Genomic DNA, 13,344 nt, shown 5'->3' with positions numbered 1-13,344 from the left:
AGTGGCGCAACTGGTCGCGACGAGTCGACCCCGCTTGTGAACGGGACAAAGGCTGAAGAAACAGAAGAAGGATGTGATCATGGCGCTGGTTCCGCGTAATATCTATTGGTGGCGAAAGAATTTCAGAACTGCATGTAGAGCCAAAAAGAAGTTAAAGTGTCCAGAGGACTCTCTCACAATCTCAGGTTTGACTAGCGCAGGCTAAGCTACATTTCCTGATGCCAACGAACGAATAACTTAGCAATTTCAAACGTGGGAAACGTCTACCCAAATATGTATCCTTATCAGCCGCGGCTCATTCTTTCTTGAAGCTAGAAAAAATCCCGCCGAAAACACAATCCGACATGGATTTTCATCCGTCAACCGCGGCATTAGGATTTGTGGCCAAGCCGAATTTTTTTTCCCTAATTTTCCTTTCATTCTTCTTTCAATGTTTCGTGGTTTCCCACAAAATTGTAGATTTTATATCCGCCCTACTTTCGTCTCGTTGATAAGGATTCAGGTCTTCGTTTTGATAAAGAGTGGTTTGGCGGAATGAGGGAGAGAAAGAAAGGGAGGGGGAGAACTAGGAGCGGAGAAGATAAAAGTTTATTTCTTTAGTTCACTTCATTTGCTGCCTACGTGAATCTGCCGAAGTGGTCGCTACTGATTGTGGCGAAACAGTGAAATGGCTTCAGCAGGCGAAGGCATTCTTCTGGTCATTGCGGTATCTAAACGTAGAGCTAGCTCTTGATTAGTGGTTTCCCCGATCCAGTCACCAAGTTAGACGACTTAGGCTGGTAATCCATACCACATTTATACCTATGATTGCACATTTTATAGCTGACTCTCAGATGTGTTAGGTCCTCCGTAAGTAATCCACAAGATCAGCAAATTCCTGCACTGTGAGACACTGTGGTGGCCTAGATTCATTCACAATGAGGCTACCCACCCCTCATCCTTCCATAATCAGGTTTGAGATAGGCTTCGGCGGAGAGAACAAAGAGAGAGAGAGAGAAGGAATGAGAGGAAGAGAGAGAACGAGAAAGAAAGAAGGAGAGGAGAGGGAGAAGGAAATAGGAACCAAGAGAGATAGAGGGAAAAAGTGAAAGGTATGGAGAAGGAGCGGAACAGAAAAGAAAGAATTGAAGTGAGGCGAAAGAGAAGAGAAAGGGGGAAACAGAACGAGATAGAAACTGAGAGAGACAGAGAGGGGAAAAGAAAGATAGAGTGAGAAAGAGATAGTCGCCGCCGAGAGAGAGGGAGAAAAAAGAAAGAAAGAGAAATGTAGAGAGAAAAAGGGGGAGAGGGCAAGAAAAAGGGCAAAAGAGGTGAAAAGAGAGAGAAAGAAAGAGAGATAGAGAGAAAAAAGGGGGAGAGAGAAAGGAGAGAGAGAGAAAGGAGAGAGAGAGAAAGGAGAGAGAGAGAAAGGAGAGAGAGAGAGAGAGAAAGGAGAGAGAGAGAAAGGAAGAGAGAGAGAGAGAAAGGAAGAGAGAGAGAGAGAAAGGGAAAGATAGAAATGGAGAATGATAATTGTATCGCCTTTTTAAGGCTTTGTGTGAAACAAAGCCTTATTAAAATCGATTCAATGTCTGTTCGCCTGTTTGTCCATCTGGCACACCTGATTTACTCGGAAACTGCTAAACTGATTGTCACAAAATTTCTTGAGAATATGTTTTTTGTGTGCCTCATACATACGAAAGGGGAGGGGTTTTTTTCACAGAATATCGTCATGTGGGATCTCTAATGAAAGGACTTGATTAGCACTTTTTGGAACTGGTATTATTTCTGATAGGACTTGAGGAGGAATGTGCGCCCCAAACAGTGAAACAAATCTCATTCTCAGAACCTATCCAACCGAAAAATCTGAAAAAGTGACAGAGATGCATCTATATGGAATTTCGGCTTCAAAATACATCCCAATTGCATATCTGCACAAAGCTCCGTAACTCGTAATTTTAGTTCCGCTCGATAGCGGGGTCGACTCGTCTAGATCGAGTTTGCCACTTTTCTCGGTCATAGGTACAGTCCCGAGGGTACCTCGGTCTAAGGATAATTTACCATCGACTTCATCTTGGCTGGTGAGTTCTCATCCAGACAGATTATAGATAGCCATACCATCGAAAATGCTCCGGTGGATGCATTAATGACTGTCCTTATTTTGAGCATTTCCATTTCCTCTCGATCAGCACTAAGAATTATGGAAGGTGATAGGGTGAACGATGCTACGGCCAATTTTATGGTTGAAACGCTCGCTGATCTCTCAATCGCAAAGGATGCCAGTTCTAGAGCGTCACATTTTCTTCCGGATTGTCTTGATGCGTGAAGGAATTTTATGGTGCGGAGCATCAATTTGGGGCACAGAAATCTCAAAGCACGGTCGCGATTGGAGGTGCCTTCTTAATGACATTGTAGAGCATATGAAAAGTAGGTGTTAGATAAATTTCTCTAGATAGCACCAGAGTGGGAATGACAAACTTCTTTGGTTACTGATTTTCGCAGAGAAGTGGCTGAAATGGTAGAGTGTCTCGATCTTGTCGCCCCCAATTTGAATCCTGTTGGTCATGGATCTTTGTGTTCGTTTTTGCGACGTCTTCGCATTTATAAAGGAATAAAAGGTTGAAATAAATAAAATGATTCCCACTACTTTTTTGGGTGATATTTGAAATTAATTTGGCGATATCTCACCCGTGACTTGACGGAGGTACCTAGTGGTCTCTTAAGGAGATCTTCTTAGGTTTACGGACCACGCTAACCAAAATATTAAGGAACTAGCCATGGACTATCTAGGCTTCCCTAAGTGGGCTCAAAATATAAACTTTGTAAATTTAATTAGTGCCTGGTTAGCTTAGTTGGACGGTTGGAACAAATTCGCGATTGTTGATGGGAAAAAATGCAGGTAAAAGTGCCCACGTTGGGCGCCATTGTAGAATTTCGGCAATAACTTGATTTGAGGATTATTTGAATGACAAATTGTGAAGTATCTTAATTTCTTAATATCTTCTTTGATTGGCAACATGTGGACCTATTTGTTCCAAACTACAGTGACCAATTATAAACAGAATTAATGGAAGCACTTCATTCCTAACCCAAGTAAATCAACCCTGACTCCGACTTGTTGAGTGCGAGGATCTAAACCTTTCATTGTTGTCCCATATAATAGCATTTATTGGCCTCATTATCTGATTCTTCAAAAGATGTCATTACTGCGTGTACGCAAATTTCAGCCTCATTCGAGCCCCAATTATTGGGTCGGGATTTCACTATTGGAACAAGCGATCCCCACCGCCATGCAATACCAGAAATAATGGAACATAATTTCCATTCAATCGGATTCAATCAACTGCCCAATAAAAGGCATACAACCCGCCAGCCTAAATAAGCCCCGATAATGAACTCTCTTATTCTACGCCATAATGAAGTTGAAAGTTCTTTTTACCTCCGCATCCGGCACAATGCTTAATTGGACTATTGTTGTTGTTGTTGAGCTGTTGATGGTGATGATGATGGTGGTGATGATGGTATTCAGCAGGTGACATGTCATCTATTGACCCCAGCTGGGGTGTGTGAACGCCCGAGTGTCCGTTGTGGTAGCCCGCCGATAGTGGCGGGTAATTGTTGTTGTCCGGACTGGGGGGCGGATGTGAGGGCGATATATCCGCATACGGATGGTATGGGGTATTCATTGCTACGGTAGCCGCCAGCTTGACGTTTTTGTAGGGTAGATAGTCCGATTCCAAATCTGACGACGAGCAGTCTGTCATGCACGCAATCGATTGATACTCGTACGCGAGAGCACGACACCAAATACTATAGAGCTCCTTGCACTACTGGGGAGGCTACACTCAGCCAGCTACTTAAGATAGCGCGGGAAATTCAAATGAGATGCACTCGAAGGTACCTTAGCCGGGATGAAATTATCTAGGAGTGTTGCTACGAGTGGCTATTCGAAACATTGTAGCTGCTTATCGGGCATCGATGGTTTTCTAATGAAGTCCACTAACGAAGCGTATTTTATGGGGCTCGAGACCGAGAGCTCAATCAACACCTGTGCGAAAGCGCAACGGCGCCGGTGGCAAGGTGTGAAGTATCTAAAGTTGTGTGGTTTCGCACACTACAAAAACCGTTCTTGCGTGTTCGCGACTAGCCACTTGGAAGCCCCAGACGCACAGCCGGACAGTCTCAGTGGTCTGTCCTCGTTCGCACGAGTGTAACGTGAAACTGGAATGTGCGACTTGTATGCAATTTGTCTTCTTAAATTGCACACTATTGCGAATCGAGAGCCTCTATGCGTGCCTACTTTCCTTTGCAGCTCCCCGACTCTGGTTGATTTGGTTCGCCGTCACTTCTACTTTTGCAGCCACGCTTGGATAAGTCCAAAGTGGGCGAGCTATCTTCCAGTTTTATTGAGGTATATCGCGCGATCGATTAGATTAACTTGACCTGCGTGCGGAAACGACGGAGGGACGGCGGTGTTTGAGAGCAATATTTGGAAATGCGAACTTCAACTAGATCTTAAAAGGATTTATCGCTCAAAAGATACGGCTGCCACTCTGATTGTCAATCACTCGGAGATGATGATGGATTGGTGGATGTCGAGGTGTCGCGTTGTAATTGATTCTGGAATGAAAAGAAAAACAGAAAATTTGAATTAATTTTGTGATAATTTTGAGATGCGTAGGGGCATATTAGTGGCGACAGCCCTTTCCATTGATAAACGATAAAAAGGTTCCGCGATCGACCAAAACTTCCAAAAGTGGGCCTAAGGAATTTGGGGGTTTCCCCACGAATCTATAGTTTGAGCTAAGTCTAGGGCCAGATACTAACAATTCTTCATGAAAACCCATTAAACCATCACCAAAGTGCCGCCTAATGTTACAGCCCAACACGTGTAAATCGAAGCTACAAGACTTTCGCCATCCTTGGGTGTGACCATGTACTTGCATCTTTTACCTTTCTCACATCGTAATTATTAATTCGTCAGGTAAATTATGTTTATGAAAAAGATATTGGCTTAGCGGTTGAATGATGGATTGCTTTGGCATCGCAGAAACATTGGTTTCATACCTGGTGGATGCATAAAAGGCACTTGGCCAGGTACGGCGGACAGACAGGTAAGCAGGTTGAGGTAAGCAGACGATGAGTGTCTATCTTTGCGGTTGTTGGATATAAGATGGAATCGAATCGGGGCCCAAATGCAGGCAACGACACCACGGCAACGGACAAGTCACAAGATGAAGGCTTCGGATCGCGTAGTTGATCAGATCAGAAGGCGGGACAAGTTCAACCTGTTTGCAATTAAAGAAACTCGAAATGATGTTGTTGTTGGTGTTTTTTCTGGTGTGCGCTGTGTAGTTCAATTAAAATTAGTCAGTTGCAATTGAGAATTTTATTGGTTTTATGAATGTGTACCTACACAGGAACTAGTTAGATGGGTGGCAGTCACAGTCAGCGGAGTTTTTTGTCTTTGACTGGCAGACATAAAATATGGACATTTGATAGATGTAATTTTTTCATTAGTCAAACATTTTAATGTATCGAGTTGAATGGGACAAGCAGATACGGTTTTTTTGCTCGATAGTCTGGCGAAATGAGACGATCGAGGTGTTATGTCCCTGGGGCAGTAAGCAAGTTTCATATCCTATTTTTATACCAAGATAAGAAATGATCACACATTTTTGATAACCAGTTTCTCCACTATGAGGTAAAATCTATCTATGAAAAAATTTAGATTGCTGAGGATTTGAATAGCTTTTTTGTCATTCCTGGAGAGACTGCAATCGGTTTGGAGTTCCAAATTGTCTCAATTATCCCACATATATATTGGAAGGCGGAGTAAATAACAGGCGTTTTTAGGTGTTCGAAAATAGTTGTATTTAAGAAAAATTTACGTCTGAAATTAAGTAAAATATTGTCCATCTGCATCGATGACCTTTCGCCATCGTCCGGGCAAAAGGTTTATCCCTGTGACGCGCCACATCACTCCGCCCCCAGTTTGCCTAACTCCGAGAAAAGGGTGGACTCAAATTGCATTCCCTGGTTAGTGATGACCACTGCAGGGACGCCAAAGCGAGGTATCCACTCTCGGCAGAGGGCTTCGGCACAAGACTGCGCCGTAATGTCTTTCAGAGGTATTGCCTCAGGCCACCGCGTGAACCTGTCGATGATTGTGAGGCAATACTTGTAACCGTGCGAGTCTCGCAAAGGCCCTACTATGTCGAGGTGTATCGTGTGGAAACGCTTGGTAGTCCGGGGGAATGAGCCCACTTCTTTCCTTACATGCCTGGAGACTTTTTTTTTGGTGGGCGATGTGGGCTCACTTCCTTCCTTACATGCCTGGATCCCCATTGTAAAAGAATTCTTGATTTTTTGAAGCGATCCCCGAGTTGACCGAATTTTTGGCTTCTAAGTAAGTTTTGAAGAGCTGGTCTTGTAAACCGCTTTGCATCGAATGGAATAAATGATAGTTCGAAGGTGCAAAGTCCGGAGAGTAAGGCGGGTGAGACAAAAGTTCCCAGTCAAGCAACTCTAACGTTTCTTTGACGATTTTTACAAAATGAGGTCTAGCATTGTCGTGGAGCAAAATCACGTTCGGTACAAAACTTGATTGGGGAACTTACACAATAATCTGCTATGGCAGAGCTGTAAAGCTCACCCTCCTCGTCCCGAATTTGCTCCAGGTTGGCCGCATTCCACCCCCTCTGGCCAATTCGAGCCCTTTTTGCCACGTCACTGTATCTGCGTTCGGAGCGGTCTATGCAGTTTTCGTCGAGTCGAGCGGCATACGTTTCAGCGTGAGATCCGAAGGTGATCCCGATGACTTTCCTTCGTTGAAGATCACCAGCGCCAAAAAAGTCGAAACTTCGAATACTTGCCTCCCCGAATGCCAATGTTTATGACACGAACTCCAAATACAGTGGCTCATTGTTATTTTGGGTATGGGCCCCATACGCTTCTCGGCGTGACCGACGCACTCTTTCTTTCAATTACCTCGTCCCCATGCGGCTGGGAATCGAGAATCCTTTTGGAAGTCTTACTGTCCCCGTCGTCGATGTATCAAACGTACCTGACTCCGTGCTTTGGCTGGGACGCTACAAACATGCCTACGATCGTTTCAATCTTTCGCGGACTTCCTTCCTCCTGCTGGATGGAACAATCTTTCTCGTGATCTGCGAACCACTCTTCAAACTAGTCGGAATTTTTGTCCATCACTGCTTTTGGATTGCTGCACAATTGACAGAAATTAGATTTGACAAGCATGTCACCTACTTTCCCGCTGTAACTCCCAGCAATCGTAGCGTCGCTAAACAACGATGTAAAACCTCGTTTTTTCCAACAGCCTTCTCCCGAAACGGTAAGGTTTTCGGCCACGTTTCCGTGCGATGAGTTGAGTCCTTTCTCCCCCACGAGACGGCGCTTAGACGCATGAAAAGACCGGAGATGGGTACCTTCGAGGCTCCAGAAATCTGGCAACGAACATGTTTCCGGCAAAATTCTGTTAGTGGCATATTCGTAGATACATACAAATTAAAGAAAAAAGCAAAAAAATCGATTTCTTCTGTGTAGAACCTCCCCTTAAAGCGATCATTTGATATCGATATCCTTTAGCTGTGACAATTTCATTCGGATGCAGCAACTCATAATACAGCATATTTTGCCGTTTTCATGCCGATGTTGACAGGTCACCAGGCGTCATTCCTGCTTTTTTCACTTAGGATTGTCAAAATGAACCCTCCCTTTCATCACCAGTAATTATTCGATATGAAATTGACTTGTTTTTGTCTCTTTCAAGATGCGGTTTACAAGCGGCTAACCTTTATTTCTTGCTGTTCTTCATGCGTTCACGCCTGCAAAGTTCGACACGGATCTTCTTCGAGCACCGCTTCCAGTTCTTCGTCTTCAAATGTTTTTGCTGCACCGAGGTGGTTGGTCACAAACGTCAAAATTACCACATTTGAATCGGCTAAACCCTTCCCTGCCTGTGTTTTCCAATATTGCGTAATCGCCAAAGTTTTGACAAACAATCTACGACTTTCATTGGCAGTTTTTAAGGTTTTGTGCTCACGCATACAGTGAATTACATCCTTTTACGTCGAAATTAAGGGGGGGTCCCCATACATGCAAAAGGGGGGTGTAAAATTTTCATCAAATATAGTCATGTGGGGTATCAAAGTAAAGGTTTCGATTAGTACTTTTCAAAGCCGATCATAGTTTTGACATTCGTTGGAAGGGCGGGGAGCGCGGGGGGTTGAAAGTGATCACTTCTTTAAGGGGGCCATTCTCAGAAACTACCAAACCGAAAAATCTAAAAAAAATCAAGAGGCTGCCACTATATTGTGCCTGGGCTCCGAAATACTTTCCATACCGATACCTGTTGGTTAGAAATCCCCCTTACGTTCATCCTAGTACCAATTTTGCAGTGATATAGGCTATAATATGGAGCATGATCTTACCAAGTTTGGTGTAAATCGCACTATTACTAGTAAAGTTATAATACCTCAAATTTGTTGCTCCTTTGAAAATTGAAGACTATGAATGTCAATATCACCCGAAAGTGGATACTCTCACATAATATGGATATGTTACGTGCTACGTACTAAGAAATACACAAAACCTTTCGTACCTGAAGTGTCCAGCTTCTGGTTTCCCGACTTGTTTTTATTTCCTTAGCCCATGAATGAAAGAAGGAGCCTAGAAGATACAAGGTACTTCCAGAAAGTAAGCGTACTGGGACATATCACTGCGTAGGGAATAGCTTTTCGTTATATTGGCTACTGTGTAATCTGACTCCCCCTTTCAAAATGAGACCAATTCGAGGTTAGTCTATTGAAAACCCTTGATCCAGGATCATCCCTTGTAGAAAATATCGATCCAATTTCTCACCTAGTACGAAATCCACGCCATTATCCACTACCTTGTTGTGAAGGGTACTACAAAAACGTGGATTCCGGGTCACCTCTACTAGCTGACGATACCTACTTAAAAGCCGGTTACAATCACACATAAAATGCGCGGTTGCTAGACATATAGTAGAGCCAGGACACCATTTTGTCGTTGGACAACGCCAATATTTTGAAGGAAGGACTTTTACGAGAACCTCGCATCTCGAAAACTCTCCCCGAAAAAAGGCTAAACACTGACATGGGCAAGAATTTTTCCACCTTGGTGGAACTTTTAGGAAGGACTAAGAGAAGAAGAGAAGCATGATTAAGATACCATAGTTAAAGGAATGACTTTAAAAAAACCCCAATTGATTCTAGGTTCTTTTAGATTGGGATCGCCACTTCTATTCGTAGAAGATTTGATCTGATTGAAGTCAAAAGGTTTCTATATGAGCGTTCAATGTTTCAATCCTGTGCTATTTGGCTGACCATGCAATCGAAAGCACTTCTCCCCCGTTCAAATTGGCCAAAAAAGGATAGCATGCGGTAGAAGGAAATTAAAGTCGCTAGGGGATGGGATGGATTAAAAGGAGCACTCCTCCCGACCCGGAGCTATCTCTTGGGCCAGGAATAAAAAAACTCTGACGTGACTACTAATTATGGGTCTTCAGGGACCCTCCATGATTTATTTCAACCATGAGTCTGGTGTTTCCTTCCTAAGAACCTGGCAGCAGCCATACTGTATTTCGTGGGTGGTGAATAACACAGCCAGTACCTATCTGGTATTGAGCAGTAGGACCACTTTGTACAGTACACATTCGTGATATGGAAAACTGAGAATTGTTTCAATCTTCAGGAAGGATATCTTGCTTAATCAGGTTAAAGTTTTGTTTAGAGGTTGAGGAGGAGTCCACATCTAGTCAATGTCAGACCGGACCAAATGGAGAGCAACATGCTGCCACTCTTTACGGTCCACGGACTCCTCTTTTTGGGTTTAACACCCAAAGTCCAAAAATTAAAAGAGGGACGAAGACGACTACGGTTTTGTACCAAGGCAGAGACAACTAATTAGACCCTGCCTCACCTCTGCCCTGGGAACAGCATGACCGGATGTTAAAGTGTCCGGAGAATTGTTTATTGAACGTCGCCGAGAGCACTTAATGATATAGACCAATTTATATCAACTGCCTTTAGGTTATTTTTGACGCGAAGAGTCCGTATACCTCATAAGGTCAGATCAACATTTATATCGAAGCGAAACAGGACGACTAACTTCGAAATGAGTCCAGACACATAAGGACTCTATAATCAGCATGGCGGTGAAGACTTTTTCAACTAAGCGAAAAGCTATCGAACAACTGATTAAACCCTGACTGCAAGCCGACCCATTAATGGTGAGGATGGTTTTTGGGACCTCTGACTTGCTGGAAAACAACCTAACAGAAAGAAAAAGAATGCTGTGAATACTGGAAAATCGATAAGTACAGAGAGTGACCAAACCAGGCGCGTAATTTTACTAAGGCGTAAATGGGATGAGTCACAACTTTGCACCTCCTGCCGCGGTAGATAGCGTGACCATTCAAATCAATGAGATTGAGGAAGTACTTAACCATCAGCGTGGTGAATGGGAGACTTCATCAGTTGTCACCACCAATTCAGGTATTTTACAAATTGAGAAATCACAAGTGGCGTAGAAGGTGTGTTAGCAGAGGTCACCAAATAAGGAAACTATATCACAAATCAACAGAGCAGAAAAAAAGGGGCTCAACTGACAAGAAAGTGGAGCAAGCAAGGAGGGCAGCTGAAGTTGCCAGCGAAGCACACGTGGACGCGATTCCTGAAAAAGGATGTAGACCCCACAAAGGGAATGTAGAAGCCTGGAGAAAGGTGACACCACGGAAAAGAGAGACCAAATGAGAATACAATCGGGGGAGGATATGGCCAGAGGTTGTTATCGTCCCCAAATAGTGTAACGGGTCATACCCCTGATATTCTCAGGAGCGTGAAGGTAGACTCACCAATTTGCGAGGATCAGACGGTCGGAAAGAAAGGATCGTATGATGGACGTCATGAAATCCAAAAATGTAACTTTAGGACAGGAAGCAGATATAACGGTTAGCTGGCCGAAGATCTCTACAGTCCTAACAACCTGGATGAGGTCATCACTAAGGAGGTTCTCTAGGCTTTGGAAAAGGAGTCCGATTTTGTCGGCCTTCACTAGGTAGCGACAAAAACGCTGTAAAAAGCCTATGGTGGGGTGCAAACTGTCATTATAAGTCTACCATTGGAGTCAGTCTTATGGAGCAGGTGGCACTACAATGGTGCTTTAGTGCCAACGACTAGTCGAAGCAATGTAGGAGAAGCTGACCGGGGGCACTGTACAAAGAGAAGGCGGACTTACTCTCGTAAACCATTTGCGCGAAATGTGACCATAATCAGGAAGCCATTTCGAAATTGCGATTGTGCCATTTGGGATAAAGATCGATAGGAAAAGTAACGCTGTTGACTTGCAGAGAACAAGCCTTCCAGGGAATGATGGAGTACCCAAAGGAGAGATCCATAAGATGGAAGGTGAATGGAGTTCATATGTACAGCTATTCCACCCAGTTCTACACTTGCCGAGTATGAGCAAATTTTAATTGCTCGAGTTTTGGATGCGAAAGGATATTGGCTGATAATCATACCAGGTAATTTCAACGAGTAGACTCTTGATTAAGGCAGCTGAACAACGATTATAAGCCCTGTTTCGATCAAGGTTTTCACAGTGCTGAAGATGGAACCCCTAAATGTTGGGATTTCATACACTTTTAGAAGAAGGCACCTTGGTTCTATAATTTACCTGATATAGGTGATTCCAATTGAGCCAGATGAGTTGGCTTGCAAATTCGTGAGGACTATAGTCATAGTGACCGTCAGACGGTCTGCATGAAGATCAAAGGCGAATTAATCTGGGAAAAGAGTTTCCACAGAATGAAAAGTAGTTTTCGCGGCTGGTCGGTGAATTCTTTTGGGGAGGAAACATTTTCCGCGACACCAAGCCTGAGTGGTACACCCAGAAAAACAGTGACCCGGATCATCCAATGGGTGGTGGAAGTATGTGACACTACTATGTCCAGAAGGTGACCGTTCCCCAGTTGAGATTCTAGCTATTGGGGTAAAAACAACGGATGTTCAAGGGAAAACCGGAAAACCCCGCCTTGAGTGCGTAGTACCTTTCCTTAGTGAGGGCCAACTGCGGAAAATATGCAGTAGAGTTAACAAAAAACAAAGCTTTCAGGCTGACAGTGAAGACTAGGCTGGAGGAATTTTCCCTGATCAGTGGAAAACAGCAACAGCAACAAAGTTAGTTAAACTCAATAAACCACCATCATATCACTAGATCTGAGACAATTACCCATCCCCCCCCATCGTCAAAGGCAATAATGGCTGTTCGAGGGTGCTAAATCTCGCAAAACACACGTTGACGCTTTAGCTGATATAGGTGTTATTGGATAATTGACAAGTTTGGTCGAGAAATGCCTTCAAACAGAACAAATGAGATCCCCAAAGAGAGATACGACAGAGTTCGGTAGGGCGTCCGCAGCTGTGAAATGCCATGGATACTGGAGTGCTTGCGAATCTCATCCGAAAAGGAAGTTATGGCTTTACCAACGATCTAGCTGTAGTTGTTACAGTAAGCCCCTGCAGACGGTGTAAAGGTTTAAAATAATAGTAAAGCTGGAAAGGGCTAAGCTGAACCTGGCGGATGAGAAAATGGAAACGACCTTAATAACTAAAAGTAGAGAGAAGAACACTCCCAAAGTGAAAATTGGAGTCGTCTCTAAGTCGAATAGTAGGGAGCATCTAGAGTATGCTTACCAAAAGGTAGCTAGTGGCACCACGCCGCTTACAAAAATTACCGCTAATTACGTCTAGCCGGAGTGGAGTGATCCCTTCTGCTTTACGGGTCACCTGTTTAGGCGGATCTGCAAACTCTTAGCGGCACAAGCAGGTAAACTTGATTAACCGGCTATGGTTTGAGGGTCTGCTGCGTTTTGCGAACTACATCAAATGAGGTGGTAATGATAGCGTCGTGCATGAACCTATTCGACATTCTAGCGAAAGAAGTGAGCATTCTCTCCCTTGCAGGATGTATGGAGGAACGCGGCAAGACCTGAATTGTACACGTTCATTTCGGACATTAGGATGTGGCTTGAACGGAAACATGGTGACACCACTTACCACATTACCCCCTTCTTCACTGGACATGGTGCTTCCTACAGGCAGTATCTTCATTCCATCGCACTAGATTATTCGTCAACTTGTTCTGGATGCGGTAGCGAACCAGAGGAGCTAGATCATGTTGTGCTTCATTACTCAAGGTACACGAAGGAATGAAAAAATTTGAACCAAACAATGGGAAGGAACGTGAGCCCGGAGAGTATAGTTGCGGAAATGCTGAGGTTGAGGGAGAACTGAGTCACAGTTTCCTTCGTAATTGTCA

General features: G+C 43.9%; 1 protein-coding gene across 2 annotated transcripts in view; it reads right to left on the bottom strand.

Moving 5' to 3' along the window:
• The window catches only part of LOC119657302 (LIM/homeobox protein ttx-3), a 340,552-nt gene that overhangs the window by 90,520 nt on the left and 236,688 nt on the right, over window positions 1-13,344 (bottom strand). For both annotated transcript variants that reach the window (XM_038064153.1, XM_038064163.1), the window contains exon 3: window positions 3,419-4,599. In XM_038064153.1, the coding sequence (XP_037920081.1) occupies window positions 3,419-3,743 (325 nt within the window). In that variant the 5' untranslated portion in view covers window positions 3,744-4,599. The remainder of the gene's footprint in view (window positions 1-3,418; window positions 4,600-13,344) is intronic.

Source organism: Hermetia illucens, chromosome 1, assembly GCF_905115235.1.
Source record: "Hermetia illucens chromosome 1, iHerIll2.2.curated.20191125, whole genome shotgun sequence".
NCBI lineage: Eukaryota > Metazoa > Arthropoda > Insecta > Diptera > Stratiomyidae > Hermetia > Hermetia illucens.
This window is presented reverse-complemented; position numbering and strand designations above follow the sequence as displayed.